At 38.5% G+C, this 26749-nt stretch overlaps 1 protein-coding gene across 1 annotated transcript in view; it reads right to left on the bottom strand.

Moving 5' to 3' along the window:
• LOC308251756 (adhesion G protein-coupled receptor E2-like) overlaps positions 1 to 26428 on the bottom strand; it is a gene marked incomplete at both ends in the record, with an annotated part of 103898 nt that extends 77470 nt beyond the window's left edge. Inside the window, 2 exons of the mRNA XM_080675461.1 lie at positions 24582 to 24734; positions 26332 to 26428. Coding sequence (XP_080531587.1) covers positions 24582 to 24734; positions 26332 to 26428 — 250 coding nt within the window. The remainder of the gene's footprint in view (positions 1 to 24581; positions 24735 to 26331) is intronic.
• Positions 26429 to 26749: the final 321 nt, after the last annotated feature.

Here is a 26749-nt window from a genome sequence, read left to right as displayed (position 1 = left end):
TTGGAGAGTTCTTTCTAGGTCTGTGAAATACGCCGTTGGTATTTTAATGGGGAGTGCATTGAATCTATAGATTGCTTTGGGTAGTATGGACATTTTAATGATGTTGATTCTACCAATCCATGAACATGGTATGTTCTTCCATCTGTTTACATCTTCCTCTATCTCTTTTTTCAGTGTCCTGTAGTTTTCCGCATATAGGTCTTTTACCTCCTTGGTTAGGTTTATTCCTAAGTATCTTAATTTTTTTGGTGTGATGGAAAATGGGATTGCTTTTTTAGTCTCTCTTTCTGTAATTTCATTGTTGGTGTATAGAAATGCCATAGATTTCTTGGTGTTAATTTTGTATCCTGCTACATTGCCGAATTCATTTATTAAGTCTGTTAGTTTTTTGATGGAGTCTTTCGGGTTTTTAATGTACAATATCATGTCATCTGCAAATAAGGACAGCTTTACTTCTTCTTTTCCAATTTGGATGCCTTTTATTTCTTCTTCTTGTCTAATTGCAGTGGCTAATACTTCCAGTACTATGTCAAACAGGAGTGGTGAGAGTGGGCATCCCTGTCTTGTTCCTGTTCTTAGGGGAAATGGTTTTAGTTTTTGCCCATTGAGTATGATGTTAGCTGTGGGTTTATCATATATAGCTTTTATTATGTTGAGGTATGATCCTTCTATTCCCACCTTGTTGAGAGTTTTTATCAAGAAAGGGTGTTGGATTTTGTCAAATGCTTTTTCTGCATCAATTGATATGACTATGTGATTTTTATCTCTCAATTTGTTTATGTGATGTATCACATTTATTGATTTGCGGATATTGAACCATCCTTGCATTCCTGGGATAAATCCTACTTGGTCATGGTGTATGATCTTTCTGATGTACTGCTGGATCCTATTTGCTAGAATTTTATTGAGGATTTTGGCATCTACATTCATGAGGGATATTGGCCTGTAATTCTCCTTCATTGTGTTGTCTTTATCTGGTTTTGGTATTAGGGTGATGCTGGCTTCATAGAAGGAGCTTGGAAGTGTTCCTTCCTCTTGAATTTTTTGGAATAGTCTGAAGAGGATAGGTTTTAGTTCTTCCTTGAATGTTTGGTAGAACTCTCCTGTGAAGCCGTCTGGCCCCGGGCTTTTGTTTGCTGGAAGCTCTTTGATGACTGCTTCAATTTCTTCCATAGTTACTGGCATGTTGAGATGTTTAGATTCTTCCTGATTGAGTTTTGGAAGGTTATATTTTTCTAGGAATATGTCCATTTCCTCCAGGTTGTCCAGTTTGTTGGAATAGAGTTGTTCGTAGTATTTTTTAACAATCCTTTGTATTTCGGCGGGATCTGTTGTTATTTCACCTCTTTCATTTCTGATCTTGTTTATTTGGGTCCTCTCTCTTTGCTTCTTGGTGAGCCTGGCTAGAGGTTCATCAATCTTGTTTATCCTTTCAAAGAACCAGCTCTTGGTTTTGTTGATCTTTTGTATTGTTTCTTTGGTCTCTATGTCGTTTATCTGTGCTCTGATCTTTATTATTTCCTTCCTTCTGCTTACACTGGGCTTTTCTTGTTGCTCTTTTTCTAACTCTTTGAGTTGTTGGGTTAGGTAATTTATTACCCCTGTTTCTTGTTTTTTGCAGTAGGCTTGTAGAGCTATGAACTTCCCTCTCAGGACTGCTTTCGCTGTGTCCCATAGATTTTGGATTGTAGTGTTTTCATTGTCATTTGTTGTCATGATGTTTTTTATTTCTTCTTTGATCTCTCTGGTAACCCAGTCATGGTTTAATAGCATGCTGTTTAGTCTCCATGTGTTTGATTTCTTTGGGTTGTTTTTATTGTAGTTGATTTCCAGTTTTATGCCACTGTGGTCTGAGAAGATGCTTGATATGATTTCTATCTTCTTGAATTTGAAGAGACTTTGCCTATGTCCCAACATATGGTCTATCTTTGAAAATGACCCATGTGCACTTGAGAAGAATGTATATTCTGTGGCTTTGGGGTGAAATGTTCTGAAGATGTCAATTAATTCCATCTGGTCTAGTGAGTCATTTAGGATTGATGTTTCTTTGCTGATGTTTTGTTTAGAGGATTTGTCCAGTGGTGATAGTGGGGTATTAAAGTCCCCTACTATGATTGTATTGCTGTCAATCTCTCCCTTGATATCCTCCAGGAGTTTTTTTATGTATTTGGGTGCTCCTGTATTGGGTGCATATATGTTTACCAGAGTTATTTCTTCTTGTTGGATTGCTCCCTTTAGTATTATGAAGTGGCCTTCCTTATCTCTTGTTATGTCCTTCAGTTTGAGATCTAATTTGTCAGAAATAAGTATTGCTACCCCAGCTTTTTTTTCAGTTCCATTTGCCTTGAAAACCTTTTTCCATCCCTTCACCCTCAGTCTGTGTGCGTCTTTTTTTCTGAGGTGGGTTTCTTGTAGACAGCAGATATATGGGTCGTGTTTTCTTATCCAATCCGTTACCCTATGTCTTTTGATTGGGGCATTTAATCCATTTACATTTAAAGTTATTATTGATAGGTACTTATTTGTCGCCATTCCTATTCTTTACCCCTGTGTTACTTCTTCGCTTCCTGTTTCTTTCTTTCTTTCTTTCTTTCTTTCTTTCTTTCTTTCTTTCTTTCTTTCTTTCTTTCTTTTTTTTTTTTTTTTTACAGCAGACCCTTTAGCATTTCTTGCATTGCTGGTTTGGTGGTAATAAATTCCCTTAGTCCTTTTTTGTCTGTGAAGCTCCTGATTTCACCTTCAATTTTGATTGACAGCCTTGCTGGGTACAGTATTCTTGGATTCAGACCCTTCCTTTGCATGACTTTGTATATTTCATTCCATTCCCTTCTGGCCTGATGAGTTTCTGTTGAGAAATCAGTTGCTAGTCTGATGGGGGTTCCTTTGTATGTAACTTTCTGTCTCTCTCTTGCTGCTTTTAAGATTCTTACTTTGTCATTGGTGTTTGCCAATTTAATTATAATGTGCCTTGGTGTCGGTCTTTTGGGGTTCATTTTGCTTGGGACTCTGTGAGCTTCTTGGATTTGTGTGTGTTTTTTCTTCCCTATATCTGGGAAATTTTCTGTCATTATTTCTTCAAAGAGGTTTTCTATTCCTTGCTCAGCTTCCTTTCCTTCTGGAACCCCTATTATGCGGATGTTGTTTTGTTTCGTGTTGTCCCAAAGTTCCCTTAGACTCTCCTCCTGCCTTTTAATTTTTTTTTCTAGAAGTTGCTTTTCTTGGGTATTTTTTTCCATCTTGTCTTCTAGCTCACTGATGCGGTCCTCTGCTTCTTCTAGTCTACTCTTGATGCTTTCTATTGAGTTCTTTACGGCAGCGATGTCATTTTTCATTTCTTCTTGGTTCTTCTTCATTTCCTCTTGGTTCTTGCTCATATTGTCGAATTTGTCTTCCATTCTTTTCAGCCACCTTATGACCATTTCTCTGAATTCCTTTTCTGGAAGGTTGCTTGCCTCCATTTCGTTTACTTCCTTTTCTGGTGATGCCTGCTTTTCTTTCATATGCGGGCTGCTTCTTTGTCTCCCCATGGTCTCTCTTCTCTGGGTGTCTGGTTATGTAGTTCTCTCTCTCCTGGTTTGATTTAAAGGCACAAAATACAGCACTACCAGGTACAACTCACAAGGCACTGAACAGGAATGTATTCACGATATTAATAAGCTCCAATAAAGGTGACCACCAGAGAAAGGCAAATTAGGTGATAGGAGAGAAAGAAGAAGAGGAAAAAGGAAAGAAAGAAAGAAAGAAAGAAAGAAAGAAAGAAAGAAAGAAAGAAAAAAGGAGTGTGAAAATGAAATTGGGAAAAGGGAAAGTAAAGAGAAAAAAAAAGTAAGAGAGACAAGAAAGTGACTAAGAGAGAAAGGGGAACAGACTATATATATTGGGGATAGAACTCCAATAGAACAATCACTAATCCCAGAAAATGCCAGCAACAAGTGCCTGGGGATTAGTACAAACTATCACACCAACTAATATGGAGTGAGGCAAGGGAAAGCTGAAGCACAAAACAAACAAAAAAATAAACAAAAGAAGAATAAGCAAAACAATCTCACAAAAAAGCATAAAAATTGGATATAATCTACATTCAAGCAAACAACAACAAAAGGACAGAGAGAAGGACAAGTTTATGGATAGCTCAGACAGCGAAGGGAGAGGTGTATGTGGACTTGGAGCAGAGGATTGGAGATTAGATATGAAAGTAGGGTGAAATTTTAACAAGGGGTAAACAGAAAGAATAGGGAAAATCTAAAGCAGTAAAAGGGTAATATAAACAGGACACTGAAAAGGGGGAGGTTAGGAAGAGAGTGATGGCCTAAAGGTAGAGTTGAGATAGAGTAAAACGATGCTAAAGGAAAGATAAAAATAGAATGTAGAACCCTAATCCCAAAATAAAATGAAGAGAAAATAAAATGACACTTAAAAAAAAAAAAAAGATAAAATAGCAGTAGTAATAATACGGATTGAAAATAAAAATGTAATCATTAAAAAGGTAAAATCAAGTGATGAAAAAAGAAAAAAAAAGTTTCTTGATTAAAAGATGCAAAAAATGAAAATAAAAAAAAAATTAAAAAAATAAAAGGTAAAAATAAAATGTGAAGTAGTGAAGGTCATTCACTTCCTCTGTTTTTCTGTTTGGCACGCCTGTTTCTCAGTCCAGACAGTATTGCAGTTCCCTGCGATCCACTGCTCTTCGGTGTTGTAAGCCAGTCCTGATTTTAAGCAGGCGGTGTGTCTTAATTTCTCGTATTCCTTTATTTTTGATTACACAAGAGTCGATTTGTGATTCAGCCCCTGGGTGGCAGTGTTTCTGGATTAACTTCCGGGTCTATCTATGGCCTCTCTAGGCAGTGTTAGAGCCTTCTTTCTCTGTGGCACTCGTCACCGGCCTGTGGGAGTGGTCTGCCTCAGAGCTGACTCTCTGATGGTCACTCCCCACTCCGATCCCCAGGTTCCAGTAAAACAACCTTCCCCTGCAGGGTGTCCCCAACTGGGTGATCCTATGTATTGGGCTTAGTAATCAGAAGCAAGAATTTCAAGAGGAAAAAGCCCAGTTGTGCGTACTCCGGGACTCCGCGTAAGCCCAGGCACCCAGGGAACGCAGGGGCTGCACGTAAGTCTGGACTGCCTGAAATTCTTAGGGTGTCCCTGCACTTCAGATCAAAATGGGTTGCTTTTTAGAGTGCCCTTCTCTTAGCAGCTCTGAGGACCCCTTTCCACAATCACAGATCACGCCAGCCCCTACAGCCACGGATTTTTCTAGGCACAGACTTCCCTGGTCCTCCAGCTCCTGCAAAACGTGTGTTCCTCTTGCCCGCGGGGACCAGAGACCTCACCTTATCCCAGGTGAAATCTGACCTTTCTGTCGTGGAGTGTAGAGCTCCTCTGAACCCGTGTGCTTGCGCCAGTTGGGGAGCGTTGTTCTGGGGCTCGCAGCTGTTCCTGGGGTGCCGCCGTTGTGGATTCTCAGGCTTCAGATAAGCTCCACTTTCCGGATCAAGATGGCGCAGACTCCGTGTCCAACCCCGCAGCTCCGGGAGGGGACCCAGCAGCAGTTCAAATACCACACTTTAAAAAATGCCATAGTTTTGTGTTTTTTTTTTTGTTTTTGTTTTTTTTTGCGTTTTGAGGCAAATCTCTGTTTTATATAAAATAAATCCAAATGTGAACTTGGATAAGGGGAGACTTTAATTAGAAAGACTATTCTAATAGGGAGAATTCTCTGGTCCTCAGAAATCTGTGAGTGTTTCAAAATCATGTAGAAAGAGATTTGTCTTTTACAGGGTAAAGAAGAAAGTAGGCAAAAAATTAGCAGAATCTTTGGAGGGGAAGCTCGAACAATAAGGGGAAATCATCAGAGATTTGAACAAGAAATGGATTTTCTATGGTCAGCTAGTTCCCAAGCGAAACTGCTGAGAGTAGCATATTGTATTTTTATTGCGTGTGGTTGTTCAGGCTTGTGGGCAAGCAGAATTCAGGGGCCTGGCCTATATGAAAAGAGAAATCTGATTTAAGTATGGTCAAGACACAACAGAGGGTAAAAAAATGGGCAATGTGAACACTTGGTTACTTATTATTGTTTACAGCTGTCTGTCTCTTCTTTCACATTTTTCTTCTGTGTAAACTTAGTTTTTTTAAAAAAAAATTTCTTTATTGATTAAGGTGTTACATATGTGTCCTTCTTCCCCCATTAACCCCCCATCCCCCCAACTCATGCCCTCACCCTCCTGTTGTCTGTGTCCATTGGTTAGGCCCATATGCACGCTTACAAGTCCTTTGGTTGATCTCTCCCCCTTACCCCCACCCTCCCCTACCTTCCCTCCGAGGTTTGATGGTCTGATCGATGTTTCTCTGTCTCTGGAACTTAAACTTATAGTTTTATTAAGTTCTGTAAAAAATGTCTTGGGACTTTCATTGTGATTGCATTTACTGTGTAGATTAATTTGGATTAAATAGCTTTCTTATAACATGAACATTTTCCCACCTCGTCAGTATACTAGTAATTCTACCTTTACATAGGTCATGATTTTTTAGTTATACTTTATAGTTCTGTCCCTGAGAACATTTTGCATTTCTTGTATGAATGTTTCCAGTTATTGTTGAAGTTTTGTTTTAGAAATTTAAATGGGTTTCCTATTGCATTTTTTAAATTAAATTTATTGGGGTGACATTGGTTAATAGATTTCAAGTGTTTATTTTTATGATACATGATCTGTATATTGCATTGTGTGCCCACCACCCAAAGTTAAATCATCTTCTGTCACCATATATTTAGTTCCCTTTAAAACTTTTACTATCCCCTGAGATCCTTCCCTCTGGTAACCACCATACTGTTTTCTGTCTGTGTCTATGAATCACTGTTTTATATCCCACATATGAGTAAAAGCATATGGTTCTTAGCTTCCTGACTGAATTATGTTAGCATAATGTTCTCATGTTGTCACAAATGGCAGTATTTCATCTTTTCTTATGGCTGAGTAGTATTCCATAGTATATATGTACCATATATTCTTTATCTAATCCTCTACTGAAGGACACTTGGTTGTCTCCATGTCTTGACCACTGTGAATAAAGCTGCAATGGACATAGAGGTGCAGATATCTTTGTAAATAAACATTTTTGAGTTTTTCAGGTGGACATCTGGAAGATGGATTGTTGATGCAATCTCCATCAAAATCCTAATGTAATTAAAAAAAAAATAGAACTAAAAAAATCAGATTTTTATCTAACAACAAAGACCCCAAACAGCCAAAGTAATCCTGAGAAAAAAGAATGAAGTAGGAGGTTTCACACTACCTGACTTCAAAATATATTACAGAGCCACTATAATCAAAACAGCATGGGTATTGGCACAAGAACAGACACACAGACCAATGGAACAGAATTGAGAGCCCAGAAATAAAACCACAGGTATATGGGCAAATAATTTTTGACAAAGGAGTGAAAAACACACAATGGAGAAAAGAAAGCTTCTTCAATAAACGGTGCTGGGAGAATTGGAAAGCCATATGCAACAAAATGAAAATAAGTTATAGTTTGTCCCCTGGTATTTTAACATGATTTCCTTTGATAAAAAACCATTGCATTGTTTTATAATTTTTTTAAATAAGAATTTTTTATTGAGTACAACACTGATTAATAACATTATATAATTTTTGGTGTACAACATTAAAATTTAAAATCTGTATACACTATAGCGTGCTTACCACCAAAATTCTAGTTTTCATTCATCACCATACAATTTACTCCCCTTACACAGTTTGTCCTCCCCCTTCCCTTCATCTCTGGTAACCACCAATCTGTTGTCTGTATCTATGAGTTTGTTTTTTGTTTAAAAACTTTTGCATTTGGATGTTGATCTTTATATAGGCATGTTACAGACCTCTCAATATTTTCTGGAGAACTCTTAAGTTTTCTTGGTAGACAATGATGCCTTTTACAAATAATAACTGTTTTGTGTCTTTCTTTTAAGTACTTGTACCTCTTTTTCTTTCCTTTTCATTGCGTTGGGTTGATATGGGAGGTGGAATAATGAATTGTGAGCCAATTCAGGTACCAATTTGAGAGTTTTTTGAAATAAATACATATTTTAAAAAATAGAGTTTTATTGACTTCAGAGAGGAAAGGAGAGGGAGAAAGAGATAGAAACATCAATGATGAGAGAGAATCATTGATCAGCTGCCTCCTACATGGCCCCTACTGGGGACTGAGCCTGCAAACCGGGCATGTACCCTTAATGGGAATCAAACTGTGACCTCCTGGTTCCTGGGTCGACGCTCAACCACTGAGCCACATTGTCTGGGCTGAAATGAATATTGAACATGTGGACCATAAGGTTGCCCCAAAGTTAAGTCATGCTTCATAGCCAAAGGTAAAGGCTCAATGGTTACTGAATGAGAATCTGTAACTTAACAAAACTCCAGATGTTTTGTATGCAGAAGAAATTTCAAGAAGCATTGTGGGCATGACAGCACAAATTAAGAATTAACGTTGGAATACACTATGTCTTAGACTTCTTTTCAGCAACTATCTTCTTGCCTTCATTTGAATAGGGCACATTATTAAAATAGTTTTTAAAAATTTGTTTTATATAATAAGTAAAACATGAATACATTCTTGTAAAAAATACTGCAAACACAAAAGATACCTGGATGATCTTTATGTTAACACAACCTCCCTTAAGTAGGTATTTTCTACCATCACAAATTATCATTTGCTCTGATAGACATAGAATTTATGTTTTCATTATAAAAGTTAAATAAGAATATATCCTAGGAAACATTCAAATGTAACTCTATACTTTTAGAGTTAAATAGTATTTCACTAAAAGCACCCAAGTTTACCTCACTTTATATTGTACATGGAGATTTTTCTGTGTCAACATAGATAGAATTCATTAAGTCTTTGTGTCTGTGAGCCAGCATTCCTTAAATTTGAAATAACTATTTATTTTGCCATGTCTTACTAATAGTTCATTTGAGTGGTTTGTGTTTTTCCCTGTTTCAATGTTGCAGTGAACATACTGAGGTCATTCTTCAACTTGAGCATCCTACGTTAGAGGCTTTTAAGAATAGAGACAACTTTTTGTGGTCTGGTAGATAAAAAAGACCTTATATGGAATTCACCCCCTTGCTGCTGATTCTTGGATGTTGGTGTCCTCTGAATCTGGAAACCAGAAGTTTATGACTGAGAAGTGTGGGAACCAATTATATGCTTACTGTATCTTGAAATCCCAGATAGTAGATCTACACTCAGAGAAATTGAAATTGTGGTATCTGGTGTCCAGGAATCAAGGAACAGGATTAGTAAATTCAAGGCTTAGTTGTTTGGGATACTGAGAACTTGGAAAATAGAAGTTCCATGAGTGGTAGATGTACTAGTAAGAAGTTGGAAGAATGTAGAGCTTGGAAAGGAATTGGAGAGTCGGAGAATGGGGAAAACTATTTTAAGTATTCTAATATTTTGTTAGCCTTATCATTGAATTTTAGAATTTCTTTGTGTGATGCAGATATGAATCTCTTATTAACAAGCAAATATTTTATCTTGTTTTCAGACAAAATTTTTAAAAATTAAATTTATTGAGGTGACATTGGTGAATAAGATTATATAGGTTTGGAGCATACACTTCGATGATACGTGATCTGTATTTTGCATTGTGTGCCTACCACCCAAAGTCAAAGTCAAATCATCTTCCATCACTTCCAACTTTTAAAAATGGTGTCTTATCATCTATCTAGATTCTAGATACTTTTATTTAAGTAGTGAATCTTATAGGTTTTTCCCCCTGTACCTTTGGATTTTGATTAAAAGGATGTTGTTAGTGAAATTTTAAATTGTGGCTTCTATTTTTTTTTTGAAATTTCCCATATGTTCATAATATTGTCCACTTTGCCCAGTAAAACAGGCTTTTCTTAACCTTGAGGGTAACAGAAGAGAACATGAATTTCCAGTTAAAAAAATTTTTTTATGTCTTATATGTTGCTCTAGAAACTTTCCTGTTTCGAATAGTAAAAAGGAAGACGCCTTTTTTTTAGCACCTGCATAATGTAAGGGAGTTTAGAATAGAGTTTCTCAAACTCAGCATTATTATTTTTTTATTTTTTATTTTTTATTTTCTTAAGCTCAGCATTATTAACATTTGTAGGCTGTATAAATTCTTTGGCTGGGGCTGTTCTGTGCACTGTGGAATATTGAGCAGAATTCCTTGCCTTCATTCACTATGCCAGTTGGAACCCATCCATCTGTATAACCAAAGATGTCTCCACAAATTGCCAAATGTTCCTTGGGACAATATTGTCCCCTAGGTGAGAACTGCTCTAGAGCTTTTTACATATTAATTATAGTTATTTAAGATTCAGTCTGTTAGTTTATTTTGAAGCTGGTTCTGTTGATTTCTTCATGGATTGCTTTTTCTTGCTTTTGCTTTTATAATTTTTGGTTGAATGCTGGACAAAGTGTGTAGAACAGTAGACACTGAGGTATATATTATTTATAACTGGCAATAGGTCACCTATTCTTCTGCTAGGCTATTTTGGAGTGAGCTTGAATCTATCTAGTGGGAGTTATTTCACTCTGGCTTTTATTTTACTCTAGTGTTACCTTGTTATCTTGTGCTTATGGTGGGGCTATTTTGATAGAGGTTTTCTTATTTATTTATTTTTTTGTTTGTTGTTGCTCTACCTTCAGCTGTAGACCTGCCCTGTGTGGCTACATCTCAGAGGTGGCCTCTCCACATTTCTGCTACTTCCTCAAAGATTCTATACTCTTATGATTTCCCACTTGGTCCTTAGCAATTCATTAAAAATGTAGGTGAATTCCTGTTAACTAGTCTGGCATCCAGATTGTTTCCTTTATGCTCTGCTATATAGGTCAGTCAATGCTCCTGATGGTCTTTCCTTAGATTTTTTTCCTTAGACCTGATGGTCTTTCCTTAGCCTATCACCATAGACTTTTTTGCTACTGTTACCTCAAGTCTCTTATGGGTTCAAAAAAATTGATGACTTTATTGTTGATATGGATTTTTCTTATTGTTAGGTTGGGAGAGATACTCGTTTCCATTTTTCAATTTCCTGGGCAGAAATAGAGATTTCCCTCTATTTTTTTCTAATAGTTTAATAATTTTATTTTTTCTTTAAATCCATCACCATATAGTCATGTAAATTCATAGTTTCATAAAATATGTATTTATAAATTTTGTGCTGAGTAAAAACATTTGCTACAGACATCTAGGAATTTATGAAGGTATTATCTTAATGAATTAATAACTACTTTATTTATTTACTTTTTGACACATCTATTTTTTAAACATAGAGAAAATTTGGAAGAATGATACAATAAACACTCATATTTTCTCCATCTAGATTAAAGAATTATCAACATATTGCCACATTAAAACTTTTCTCAATTTATATACACACATTTATATTTTCTTGCTAAAACATTTATACTTATTGGGTGACATCATGATACCTTAATAATTCTTCAACAAATATTGGAATATTTAAATAATATTCTCATATAACCACAATACTATTATTATACCCAAGAAAATTAACAACAATTTCATAATTTCTAATGTCTAATACATATTAAAATTATTTTAATGGCCTCCAAAATATCATTTATAACTATATATCTGAACCAGAGTCCCACCAAAATTGACATTGAATTTGATTTTATATTTTTTTTGTCTCTTTTAATGTAGATCAGCCTCTGGCTATTTTTAACAATTAAATTTATTGGGGTGACATTAATTAATATAATTATATAGGTTTCAAGTGTACATTTGTATGATACATCATCTATATATTGCATGTTTAAAATGATAATAACTTTGAAGAGTCTCAGCCAATTGGTTGGTTAAATGTTCCATGCTTTTAGTGGCCATACAAGATACTGAAAAAAAAATCATGATTTATTTATTCTAGCATATCTCCTACATTTATTGGTTGATATTTTAGGTATCACTATAAACTTGTGGATTTTTTATTTAATATGTTGTAATCATTTACAGTCATTTTTCTTGCTGTTCAATTGATACAGATTTGGGCAGGAGGGGCCCACAGGGAATTTCTTTTAGGTGTAACTGCTCTATATTTAGATCTTGCCAGATCACATTCTGAGGATGAAATGATATGGTTTGTATAAATACATGTTACAAAATGTGCAGTAGCAATATACACCTTTTACTACAGACTACATTATAAAATGCAAAGACGTAGATATTCTATTCATCGAGTTCTGATTTTACTCTGAGGAAACTTCTTTTTTTTCCACTTAAGCTCTGTGTAATTAGGAATCAGATCTGTTGTGATCTGAATACAGCACATGGTGACTAATAAAAATATAAATTTTGAATGAATAAGTTAGAAAGCCTTTAGAAATGAAGAGTGAAGAAATTGAGACATGTAGGTAGGGAGACTAATTGCCCTAGTTGCCTGTAAATGAAGTGTTTCCTGGGATGTAGGACTTTTGGCATTAAAACCAGGAAAGTCTTGGGAAACTGGAATTAGTTGTTTACCCTATTTGCAGGTATTTGAACAATACTCTCCTCTCTTATGCTATTTTAAGAAAACCATTTGAGTTTTCCTTACTAAATATCTTCATCTTCAGGAAAATTTTTATAGAAAAGTGGTTGAAACAGCGGGTTTAATCCAAGGCAATTGGGTCACAGTTTTGTGAATATTCTGGGAGTGAGCTGAGCATGCTGTGTGGACCAGAAAATCCCAAGTCTCCAGCAACTGAAGAATGTCAAACATTTTCTGTATACTCTCTCCCACAATGGTGCCATGAAGAATTACTTGAAACAACACAATGAAAGTATTTTCTAAACCTTTTGCCCAAAGAATCACAGTTCATAATTTTTCTCATTTTCCAGGAGTCAAGATCTTCTGCTTTAGCGGTTCATTTTAATTCTTCCTAAAGGGGAAGGTATACAAATAGTACTGTGTTAAAAAGTGTAACACTTGTACACTGAAAACTGTAAAACATTGTCAAAAGAAGTAAAAAAAAACCCTAAAGAAATGGAAAAACAACTCATGTTCATGAATCAGAAGGCTCAATATAGTTAGGATGGCAATACATGCCCCCCAATTGATCTACAAATTCAATACAAGCCTTATTAATATCTCAGTTAAATATTTTTTTCAGAAATTGACAAGCACATTTTAAAATTCAGATGGGACTTCAAGGGGCACAGACTAGCTGAAACAATCTTGAAAAAACAAGAAAAAATTTGTAGAGTCAATTTGCCAATTTCAAACTTGCTCCAAAACTACAGTAATCAAGATAGATGATGGAAGAGAATCAAGGGTCCAGAAGTAAACCCTTATATTTATGGTAAATTAATTTTGACAAGATGTTAAGGCAATTCATTGGAGGAAAAATCAATCTTTTCAATAAATGGTGATGGGAAAACTGAATGCCCATATGTAAAAGAATGTGGACCTAACATCATATTAAAAGCTTCACACCATTTAAAAAATTCAAAATAAATCGTATGCCTAAATGTAATAACTAAACCTATAAAAGTCTTGAAAAAAAACCCCATATGTGTAAATCCTTTTGACCTTGTGTTAAGCAATTTTCTTTTAGATATGACTCCCAAAGTGTAAGTGAATTAAAAAATAGATAAATTTGACTTTATCAAAATGAACAATTTTTGTGTGTCAATGGACACTATCAAGAGACTAAAAGTCAAATGGGAGATAATAATTGAAAATCATGTATTTAGCCAAAACCGGTTTGGCTCAGTGGTAGAGCGTTGGCCTGCGGACTGAAAGGTCCCAGGTTCAATTCTGGTCAAGGGCATGTACCTTGGTTGTGGGCATGTCCCCAGTGGGGGGTGTGCAGGAGGCAGCTGATCGATGTTTCTCTCTCATTGATGTTTCTAACTCTCTATCCCTCTCCCTTCCTCTCTGTAAAAAATCAATAAAATATATTTAAAAAAAAAAGAAAAAAAAAAAAGAAAATCATGTATTTGACAAGGGACTTGCATTCAGACATATATAGCATTCTTACAACTTATCCATGAAAGAAAAATGACTCAATAAAATATTTACAAAGGATTTGACTAGATATTTCCACAAAGAAGATAAGCAAATAGATAATAACCACGTGTGGGGTATTAGAAGATAGTCATGTGCAAGCATCCAGATGAGCATAGAAATGCAGTGAATAAAAGTATCATCTCCTGCTATATCCCTGAGTTGTCTAGTGATAGGCATGAAAGCTCAATAGGATCAGTTGGTGAAGTACTCTGGGAGCAATACATGACCTTACCACACTGTGCTTAGGGGCATCTGACATGGCTCTGCTGGGGAGTGTGTACTTCTCAGAGTCAGTTTTGGTTTTCCTGACTCCTTTCAACCATTTCCTGTATTGCTCCCGGACCTGCACAGGCAAAGCATGCTCTGAGTCAGCTCACTGAGAGGAGTGAGAGTAGAAAGAGTCCTGGGTGGGAGTTGGACAGTGGTACCTACTGGCTGAGGAGATAGTACACCAGGAAGATGAAGATGCTTTGTAGGCTGTTGATGATGGTGAAGAGATAGGCCATGGTGAGAGCAGCTGGACCCACCTGTACGATTCCCAGACACCATGTGCAGCCCAAGATGATGAAGTGAGCCACCACTTTAAATGTCAGCACCCTTGGAAGGAGGAGAAGAGTGACCCATGGGGCACTCAGAGCAACAAAATTAAGGTCATTCTGATTTCCACTCCATGGATGCATATGATTGAGTTGTGATCAACTTTGATCTTCACTCTTAATGATTCCCTAAAAAAATGCTATTTGGGGTTCAGGAAGGCAATTTGACTTGGGCTGAGGATGGTAGTGACACTCTGAAATGTGGATTTCAAAAAGATCATGATGTATCATGAATGTCCCTAATTTCAATCAACTGAGATTACTGAGGACTTCTGTGCACCCAACTCTGTGCTGAATCCTGGACATTAGAAATAACAAAGACAAAATTTCTGTTTTCACAGACTTTACAGTCTCATGGAAAGACTAAACAAGTGCTTACTTATAACTTTTTTTTTTGAAAGCAGTTTTTTAATCTACTCATCTACTGATGGACACTTAGGTTGTTTCCAAATCTTAGCTATGGTGAATTGTGCTGCTATGAACATAGGAGTGCATATATCCTTTCTGATTGGTGTTTCTAGCTTCTTGGGATATATTCCTAGAAGTGGAATCACTGGGTAAAATGGGAGTTCCATTTTTAGTTTTTTGAGGAAACTCCATACTGTTCTCCACAGTGGCTGCACCAGTCTGCATTCCCACCAGCAGTGCACAAGGGTTCCTTTTTCTCCACATTCTCACCAGCATTTGTCGTTTGTTGATTTGTTGATGTTAGCCATTCTGACAGGTGTGAGATGGTACCGCACTGCCATTTTGATTTGCATCTCTTGGATGATTAGTGACTATGAGCATGTTTTCATATGTCTCTTGGCCTTCCTTCTGTCTTCTTTTGAAAAGTACCTATTTAGGTCCATTGCCCATTTTTTAAAAAAAATATATTTTATTGATTTTTTACAGAGAGGAAGGGAGAGGGATAGAAAGTCAGAAACATCGATGAGAGAGTAACATCGATTAACTGCCTTCTGCACACCTCCTACTGGGGATGTGCCTGCAAACAAGGTACATGCCCTTGACCGGAATTGAACCTGGGACCTTTCAGTCCACAGGCCAATGCTCTATCCACTGAGCCAAACCAGTTGGGGCCATTGCCCATTTTTTGATTGGGTTGTTTATCTTCCTTTTGTTAAGTTGTATGAGTTCCCTGTAAATGTTGGAGATTAAACCCTTATCGGTGATAACATTCAGATTGCCAATTCTTAAAATGTTAAATATGGCATTAAGCTATATCCTAGCAATTCCATTCCTAATTATCTAACCAAAAGAAAAGATATCCACACACATACTTGCTCATAATGTTAATTCATAAGATCTCAAAAGCAGAAAAACCCAAATGCTCATCAACTGATTACTAGACAGACAAAATGTGTATAACCATGTAATGACATACTACTTAGCAATAAAAAGAAGTGAAGTACTCATACATGCTACATCATGAATGAACTTGAAAAAACATCATGCTGAGTGCAAGAAGCTGATTACATAAGACCACATCTCTATATATATATAAGCCTAAGTGATCGTTTGACCATTAGCTATGAAGCACATTGACCACCCGGGGGCAGATGCTCAATGCACAGGCATGGAAACATGGAACAGACTGATGAATATTAGAGGGAAGGGGGGGTGAGGGTGGGAAGAGATTAATCAAAGGTCTTATATGCATACTAGAGGCCTGGTGCAGGGATTTGTGCACCCATGGGGTACCTTGGCCTGGCCTGCAGGGATAGGGCCAAAACCAGCAGTCCGACATCCCCTGAGGGGTCCCAGATTGCAAGAGGGTGCAGGTCAGGCTGAGGGACCCCACTGGTGCACAAATCTGTGCACTGTGCCTCTAGAGTTATATAAGTCCATTCATATGAAATGGCTAAAGTAAACAAATCTGTAGAGATAGGAAGCTGATTAGTGGTTGCCATGGAGTAGGGGCTCCGGGAAAGGGGTAACTGCTGAGGGGTATGGGGTTTCTTTTTGAGGTGAAGAAAATGCTCCATAATTATTTAGCAGTGATAATTTTATAACTTTGTGAATATGCTAAAAACCATTGAGATATATACACTTTAAAGAGTATATTTATGGTATGCAAATTATATCCTATTAACACTGTCAAAAAACACTTGATCAAGAAAAATAAGGAGGAGAAACCAAGATGGCGGCATAGGTAAACACCTGAACTGCTGCCTCGCACAGCAATTTCAAAAGTACAACTAAAAGACAAAATGGACATCATCCAGAACCACAGGAAGGCTGGCTGAGTGGAAATTCTACAATAAGAAGGAAAGAGAAAAGCACACTGAGACTCAGAGGAGCTGCAGGAGGCAGAGGTACTGAGATGCGCACGCGGAGAGGACTGGAAACTGAGTGCGCGGCTGGCTTTCTCAAGCGGGAGGGAGACTAAAGCTCCCGACTGCGCTGAACTTCAGTTATGGGCGAGACTCTGGGGACCCAGACTCATACGGGGTGAAACTGGACTGTCAGGAAAGAGAAAAGCACACTGAGACTCAGAGGAACTGTGGAAGGCAGAGGTACCAAGGTGTGCGTGCGCACAGAGGGCGGGCAACTGAGTATGCGGCTGGCTTTCTCAAGCGGGAGGGAGACAAAAGCTCCTGACTGCACTGAACTCTGGTTCTGGGTGAGACTCTGGGGACCCAGACTCATTCGGGGAGAAACTGGACTGTCTGGCAGCAGGCAGAACTCGAGGGCAGCTTTCTCTCAGAGGTGCTTGCAGCGATTACCATGGGACACTGAGACACAGGGGCCTATTAGGGCAGGGCTGATGGGAAGCCAATGCTGTCTGCTCTGCCTTGAGACTCTGCCTCATCCAAGCTGAGCACAGAGGCTTTTGCAAGTCTTGTCTCATAAGGGTGTCTCCAGCACAGAAGTTCTCCCAGCGTAGACACGGCTGATCCTCATAGCCAATTGGCCTGAGGTCAATTCCTCCCAGTGATACCAACAACAATCAAGACTTAACTACAACAAGACTGTGCATACAGCCCACAAAGGGGTGCACCAAAGAGTGTCCACCTCAGGTAATTAGGGAGGCTGAGCCACTGGGCCCTATAGGATACCTAGCACACAAAGCCACTCTATCAACTAAGGAAAGCAGCCAAAATGCGGAGACAAAGAAACAGATCACAAATGAAAGAAATGGAGGAAAGCCAATGACTGGATATAGAGTTCAAAATCACGGTTATAAGGTTTTTCAAGAATTTTCTAGAAAAGGCTGATAAATTTAGCGAGACCCTCGAGGATATGAAAAAAGATCAACTAGAAATTAAACATACACTGACTGAAATAAAAAATATTATACAGAGACCCAACAACAGACTAGAGGAACGCAAGAATCAAGTCAAAGATTTGAAATACAAAGAAGCAAAAACACTCAACCGGGAAAGCAAAAAGAAAAAAGAATCCAAAAATTTGAAGATAGTGTAAGAAGCCTCTGGGACAACTTCAAGCGTACTAATATCAGAATTATGGGGGTGCCAGAAGAAGAGAGAGAGCAAGATACTGAAAACCTATTTGAAGAAATAATGACAGAAAACTTTCCCCACCTGGTGAAAGAAATAGACTTACAAGTTTAGGAAGTGCACAGAACCCCAAACAAAAGGAATCCCAAGAGGACCACACCAAGACACATCATAATTAAAATGCCAAGGGCAAAAGACAAAGAGAGAATCTTAAAAGCAGCAAGAGAAAACCAGTTAATTACCTACAAGGGAGCACCCATTCGATTGTCAGCTGATTTCTCAACAGAAACTATGCAGGCCAGATGGGAGTGTCAAGAAATATTCAAAGTGATGAATAGCAAGAACCTACAACCAAGATTACTCTACTCAGAAAGTTATCATTCAGAATTGAAGGTCAGATAAAGAGCTTCACAGATTAGGAAACGCTAAAGGAGTTCATCACCACCAAATCAGTACTATATGAAATGCTGAAAGGTATTCTTTAAGAAGAGGAAGAAGAAGAAAAAGGTAAAGATAAAAATTATGAACAACAAATACATATCTATCAACAAGTGAATCTAAAAATCAAGTGAATAAAAAAATCCGATGAACAGAATAAACTGGTGAATATAATAGAATCAGGGGCATAGAAAGGGAGTGGACTGACAATTCTCAGGGAGAACGGGGTGTGGGGGGTGTGGGAAGAGACTGGACAAAAATCATACACCTATGGATGAGGACAGTGTGTGTGGGGGGGTAAGAGCAGAGGGTGGGGTGGGAACCGGGTGGAGGGGAGCTATGGGGGAAAAAAGAGGAACAACTGTAATAATCTGAACAATAAAGATTTATTAAATTTAAAAAATAAGCAGAAAAAAAAATAAAAGCAAAATAAGGAAAAAAACAAACACTTGATCGAGGTAAGTCTGCCTGGTAATTGCTATTTACATAGGATGAAGTTAAAAAAAAGTCAGGACATGTTTTATTTGAAATAAAAATAGAACCATTAATAAAATGATTATAATGACCAGATTATTTGAGGATGGAGTCAGAGGAAAATATTTGTAACCAGTGCTTAATCTTCTCTCACCATCTCCCTGGCCAGTATAGGTGTTGAAAGAGCTGAAAAAATTGCAAAAAAATAACATGTTTCAACAACGAAACCATTGATATAATGTTATTTAATATTGTACTTAAAATATTATATAATTTTCAATATTTCAAAAGTAATTGCATTTTCTTCATTTGCAAGCAGTGTTTATTTTTAAATACCTAATTTTTATGAATGTAATTGCTGGTATTTTATGTTATAATTATATAGATAATGTAATGTACTTATCATTGATATTTGTTTTGCTTCTCATTTAAAAAATATATTTTATTGATTTTACAGAGAGGAAGGGAGAGGGATAAAGAGTTAGAAACATCGATGAGAGAGAAACATGGATTAGCTGCCCCCTGTATGCTTTCCATTGGGGATCAAGCCCGCAACCAAGGACTCTTCAGTCCATGGGTTGATGCTCTATCACTGACCCAAACTGGCCAGGGCTTTCTTCTTCTCCTTCTTCTTCTTCTTCTTCTTCTTCTTCTTCTTCTTCTTCTTCTTCTTCTTCTTCTTCTTCTTCTTCTTCTTCTTAAATTTAAGCTTTATTTTATTATATAAGTAATATTTTAAATAAAACTCTGAGTTGTGAGTGTGGTCACGTGGGTCCAATGTGGCAGTCTCTAGGAAGAGGGAGGAATTAGATGGTGAACATGTGGAGCAGGAGCCTGGGGCAGACCCAGGTATTTACCTGTACCTGCAGGAGCTTGAAGAGTCAGTGGCCCATTGGGCAAGACCCTGCTTAGCCCTCTCAGAACATCCTCCAGACCAATGAGCAGGTTAGAGGCTACACAGTGCTGCTCTGAGCAGGGCAGGGTCTCCAGGTCTCCAGGGTCTCAAGCAGCTCATCCACCTCCTTCATGAGATCCTGGGGGAATGGGGACACAAAGACAGTGGGCAATAGACCAAAGGGCCTGCCTGAAGACTCTGATTATTTAGCCCCAGAGAACAGACCATAGAAATTGTCTATCTGAAGAATAACAATGGCACTGAATTAGATTCCTCGGGTGCTTAGATCTCAGCCACACAGAGGTGAATCTGGGTCAGGAATTCCAAGGATGACATAAACCCAAATTCTGAAGCCAGTAATAGGGAAAGAACCATGAGATAGTGCACCTGGGTGTTTTTTTTTTTAATGGTTTTAGAGAGGGAGGGAAGAAGGGGGGCGGGGAGAGAGAGAAAGAGAGAGAGAGAGAGAGAGAGAGAGAGAGAGAGAGAGAGAGAGAGAGAGAGAGAGATATTGAAGTGAGAGAGATATATACACTTGACCCAGAGATCGAACCTGCAGCCTATCTGGTGCACTGGATGATGCTTCACCCAACTGAGCCACACTGGCCAGGGCACCTGGGTGTTTTTGAAAATGCTCCTAGATACCTGAGTGCCCAACCTTGAGTGAGAGGCCAGTTGCAATATCTACTACATGAGAGTTTGGCTGCATTCCCACCAAATGACCCAGGTCTCAATGGGATTTCCATATCTTGCCACTTTCTTGATTCTGACTTTACCTGGATGGTGTTCTCAGCCAAGGCTGGTTTGAAGTCTTGAGATAACTGCTGACTTGTCAAAGAACCAGGAGAGGCTCTAGGGAGAGGGGACATGGGCATGGATCAGAGATACTGAAGGGGAAGCTTGAGAAGAGGATGGAGACACAAAGTGGTGTTGGCAAGGATCTCTCTGCTTCCTGGTTTTCTGCTGAGTCTTCTCATTTTGATTCTACAAGGTGGTGTCCATGAGGAGAAGGGGACTTCTGCAAGGAAAAGAGGTAGGAGCAACATTGGCATGTGTTTGTGCCATCTTGTGAGTTGTGTGTGTGCATGCATGTGTGTATTTGCCTTTTGTGAATCTGCACATGTGTATACACATGTGCCAATGTGGTTTGAATACATACATGTGTGCACATGCATGTGTGCACATGTGTGCATGCATGCGTGTGTGTTAGGACCATATACCTTCACAGACAGTGGTGTTTAGACCATTCAGAGGGCTGGACCTGGCCACCCAGTCATGGTGACAGTAGCATCTGTAGCTGCCCCTCACATTGATGCAGTAGGTGAAATTGTGGCTTTGGTGTTATCCCAAGCTGCACTCATCCACATCTGCAGACATAAAAAAGAGGGTCGGTCCTCTGTCCCAGTACTGCTAATGCCTCCCTCTACTCGCCAACCCCAGGCCTACTACCTTCACCACCTTCCTCAAGCTCAGATGTTAACGGATCCATCACAGCTGAAATGGATACCATCTTGTGGTGGCACTTTCTCCTCTCCAACCACCTCAGGGCAGGGGTTGGCAAACTATGGCCCCCAGGCCAAACCACCTGCTGCCTGTTTCTGTATAGTCCATGAGCTAAGAATTTTTTAAAAATATTTTTAAGTGCTCAAAAATGTCAAAGAAAGAGCCATCTTTTGTGACACATGAAAATTACATACAATTCAACTTTTAGTATCAATAGATAAAGTTTTATCAGAATGCAGTTGGGCCTATACATTTATATGTTGTCTATGGCTGCTTTCAAATGGCAGAGTTAAGTAGTTGTGACAGGGACCTTCCGGTCCCCAAAGCCTAAGGTATTTACTGTCTGACCCTTCACAGAAGGAGTTTTCTGATCTCTGTATTCAACAAGGTGGGCAAGACAAGAACCATTTGTGTGTGCACATGTGTGTGTTACATCTTAGGCCAGAACTACTTGGTGGATGGTGAGTATGGTAGACAAAATAATGGCCTCTTCAAAGGTGTTCTCATGTCCAAGTTCTAATTTCTGGAACATATGAATATGCCCCCTTTAATTCAAAAGAATTTTTGTACTTTGTGATTAAGAATATTGAAATGGGAGATTACCCGGGATGACCTGGGTGCACCTGGTGTAATCACAAGGGTCCTTATAAGAGGGAGGGAGGGAAGAGGTCAGAGATGAGAGGAGATGATAATGATATTCTGTTGGCTTTGAAGAGGAAGAAAGAAGCGAGCCATGGAATGCAGGTAGCCTCTAGACAAGGAAACAGGTTTTCCCTCTGGGCCTCTAGAAGAAGACATTTAAAACTTCTGACCTCCCAAACTGTAAGAGAACATATTTACTAGTATTTTATTTTCAGCCACTAAGTTTGTGGTGATTTGTTCTATTAGCAATATGCAACCAATACAATGGTGCATCTAAGAATCTGGACATTACTTCCAGCCAAGTGGTGTTGGTATCAGCTCTTAGTGTTGTGCAGGAGTCTGATGGGTAACCTGGCACATGATTATCTGGATCACAAAGCCCCCAACTCCACTGGCTCATGGTTTCCCTCAGCTTTCTGTGGCTCTAGCACAGCTCTACCTTGCAGGGCAGCCCCAGTATTGCCCACAATGCAGGGAGTAGGTTGTAGGCCTGTTCTAAATGCCATACCCACAGGGAACTTATTTTGGCCTCAGAATATTTTGGGCATGTGTGCTCTCTCTCCACTCAGGGAAAATTCATTCTTTTTAGAGAAATGAGGAAACTATGTCATTGTGGTCACAGTGTTGAGTAAGTGTGGGTGTATTCAAATTTATTTGGCTACAAATTTATATTCCTCTCTTTTCCAATTAGTAGAGAAATGCGATCCTCTTTTGCTAACTTAGAGACCAGTAGAGTGGAGCTTGGACAATATTTACTGTAGCTTCTTCTGTCTGTAACTTAGACAGTGAAGTGAGAGGAGTCCCCCTTAACTGAAGACCAGAGGTTTCTCTCCTCTAGGGATGGTGAATAGCTTATCAACAGCGTAATGCTCTCAATAAGATTGATGCGTATATACAGAGGAAGCAGCATAGAATTGTACACTTGAAAACTATCTTATTAACCAATGTCACCCCAATAAATAAATAGATAAATTTAAATAAATAGATAAATCTTAAAATAGTGAATCCTGCATTTCAAAGAAAATATATTATTAACACACTTCTTATTTCAACATTTAATGTTGAAATATTTAACTTTTCTCTTTGTAAATACTAAATACCCTGTCTCTAAGTTATTTCAAATACTTTAAAACATTATTCAAACAACTATCCTATCTAATAAAAGAGCAATATGTAAATTAACCATCACTCCACTACACCCACAAGCCACGCCCACCAGTGGCTGCCTCCATTTTTGTTGGAATTTATTTATCTTCTATAATTGAAACTTTGTAGCCTTGAGTGGAGTCCAGGGCCGGCCAGGGTGTGCGGGAAGCTTGGCTTCCTCCATTGCCGGGAAAACCCAAACCTCCTGCTCATTCCATGGCTGCAGCCATCTTGGTTGGGGTTAATTTGCATACTCGCTCCTGATTGGCTGGTGGGCATGGCTTGTGGGTGTAGCAGAGGTACGGTCAATTTGCATATTACTCTTTTATTAGATAGGAATTCAGGTATTACATAAGTGTCCTTAACACCCCATTGTCTCCCCCTCCCCCCCACTCATGCCTTCACCCCCCTGTTGTCTCTGTCCATTGGTTCTGCTTATATGCATGCATACAAGTCCTTTGGTTGATCTCTCCCTCTTACTTCCACTCTCCCCTACATTCCCTCTGAGGTTTGATGGATGGTATTTATAAAGAAATTCTTGAGATGACCAAAAAGGAAGACCAGGGAGAAGAAAGGCTATTGGCAAACTGTCAGAACCATTCTGCAGCATTTAAAAAAAATTTAAAACAGAACTTGGAAAGCATTCCAATTTAGTTTATCAAGAGCTTTCTCATTCAGGTCTACTCATAATCACCCAAGACTGGAAGCAACCCAAATGTCATTCAAAGGGTGAATGGCTAAACAAAGTATGATGTGGCCATATAATGAAATATTACTTAGCAAGAAGGAGAAATGAACTATTGGCACATAAAACAACATGGATGAACCTAAAAACCATTACACTGAATGGGAGAAACCTGACTCAAACACATTGTGTTATTCTGTTGTTATATGATATCTCAAAAGACAATACTATAGGCAAAAGAAAACAGGTTAAGGTTGTCAGCGGGTAGAGGTAGGGGTGACTATAAAGGAGCAAGATGAGGGAGCATTTTTAGATAATGAAACTAGTTATTTTGGACCCTGATGGTGGTGGTAACCCAAGTCTGGACCTGTGTTAAAATTCAAAGAACTGTTCACAAAGAGGAAAAAGGAAGTCATGAAAAGGTTCCAAAGTGTGTGTTGTATGGCTGTCATATGTTAAACTAGTCTCCATTAATGAATGTTATGTCATTTGTTTCCAATCTTTAGTTATTGCATATTAGTTGCAAGAAAGAACCTCCTAAATGTACCCTAACAAGAACAGGAAATGGGAGGAATGGGCCCCTAATAGACCCAAGGGTGTTCTCTCCTGGGCTCTCAGACAGACAGTCTTAAAGTTGACGGCATGAGGTTGAGTGTGAGAGTGTCATCGGGAGACAGGTGGAGGGACCATGCTACTTACCTTGACAAATGTTCTCCTCACTTTTGCATTTGGTGCCTCCTGAAAGGAGCTTGTACCCAGAGGTGCACTCACAATAATGACTTCCCTCCACATTGTGACAAACTGCAGAGCTTCCACAAGACATGTGTAACGGTGGACCACACTCCTTGATATCTGGAACACAAGTGGGATCTGCTAGGAATGGCTGAAATTCTGGTTAAGACTGGCAGCAACCAGATTGAAATGATTTTACCCTTTGTGTTTTCATTTTAAACAGAAAATGCAAGGAACATGTAAATATGCAACCACTGAGATGGAAACAATTTTTTTTTTTTACAGAGAAAATATGTACCTATTGCTCAGCTTCACCAATTATAAAGACAAATGAAATCTTTTCATCTTTTCCCCACCTCCCATGGAATCAGACCACAGCCTTGATTTATGCAAATTCTTCCAGGATTTTAAAATATTTTGTGACTAAAAAAATATTTGTGACTACTTTTCCATATCAAAATAATAAATAATTTTCATACCTAAGGAATATTCCATAGTAAGAATATTTCATATTTCATCCAACTCATGACCAACTCCAAATGCTGGAGTTTGAGATGTGGATCCAGGTTCTCCTACTTTCTAGGTGTATGGCTTTGGACAAGATATTCAACTCTCAGGGCTCACGTTTTCTCATTTATAATATGGCACTGGCACTGACCGTCTCATGGGGATGCTTTGAGCCTCTTAAGCGACAGTGTTTGAGAGCTTTCTGAACTTCAAATTAACCATATCTGAATTCCAGCTTTATGACCAGCTGTGTGAGCCTGAGCATGTTACCTCCCAAAGTCTCTGTTTCCTTCCCTCTAAGTGGGGGATAATAATAGTAACTACTTATCTAGATATTATGTGGTTGAAGTTCATTTTAATTTCAGAAATTGCATTTTACAAATGAAAAATGACCATACTGGCAAGAGATTGCAGTGGTTATTTTTGGATGGAGGAACTGAGATTCTGGGTTAAAAGGAGTTCCCTGCAAACTAGTGTTAGAATGGGCAGAACATTCCAAATCTCTGATTTTTGGGTGTACTCTCCATAGCTTCCTCCTTCACCATACTGCCTCTGTCTTTGATTAATTAACAACAACAACAACAACATCATCAACAACAAAATGTATCGACTTCCCATCAAGTGCAAGGCAGCGTCCTAAGTGTCTTTACATGTATTAATTTATCTTTTTTTATTGAGGTGAAAATTCACATAATAAGATCAACCATTTTAAACTGAACGATTCAGTTGTATTTAACACATTCATAGTGTTGGGCAACCCCCACTTCTATTTAGTTTCAAAACATATTTATCTCTCTGAAAGAAAACACTGTTAAGTAGTCATTCCTCATGTCCCCCTCCCCCAGCATCTGGCGTCTACCATTTGCTTTCTGTCTCTATGGATTCCATTTATATATATTACTTAATTTAAAGCACACAAGAACTAGATGAGTTTACATTATTATCCCTGATTTATAGATAAGAAAATTGAGACACTTGAAAGTTCGACAATTTTCTTGGAGTCACACCTGGTCAACTGGAATTCAGATAGTCCAGCTCCAAAGCCGGAGCTGTTAATACCAGTATATACCCCTTGACCATGAGAACCGATTGCCCTGTTTCTTGGTTCCTTTCTCCTACTCTTGGCAACAAACTTTAATGCTGCTTCAAGGGCTGAGGTCTCTTGATTCCCCCAAATTTCTGATGACTCTATTATCCTTCGGCCTCTTACCTGTACAGACCTCCAAGGGGTTGCTAAAGATGGCCTGTCCAGACAGAAGTGAATCCAGCATCACAGCGACAGAAAGTGGCATTGGTACAATGGGCATGCCATGGGCACCAAGCACAGGGAACTGTGAGAAATGGACATCCCTCAGAAGATACCAGCTGCCAGTGGGAACAAGGAGATGGAGAAAGGAGAGGGAAGAGATGCCTGTCTTCATACAAGGAGGAGCCCTTGATAAAACACTGTAAGTTTGGGAAAGAAGAAGGGTCAATTTCTCAAAGCCTAAGAAGATCATTCCCAAAAGACAAGTCCTTGGGTGGGTGAGGTTTGTTTGAACATACCTCCAGACTTCTGGGCAATAGCTTCTAATGATATTATCAGGACCCAGAGCCCTAGGACAGAGAGAGGGGAGATGAATATGGCT

Source organism: Plecotus auritus (assembly GCF_963455305.1).
Source record: "Plecotus auritus genome assembly, chromosome: 6".
NCBI lineage: Eukaryota > Metazoa > Chordata > Mammalia > Chiroptera > Vespertilionidae > Plecotus > Plecotus auritus.
The sequence above is the reverse complement of the archived record's forward strand: the minus strand, read 5'-3'. Positions and strand labels throughout refer to the sequence as shown.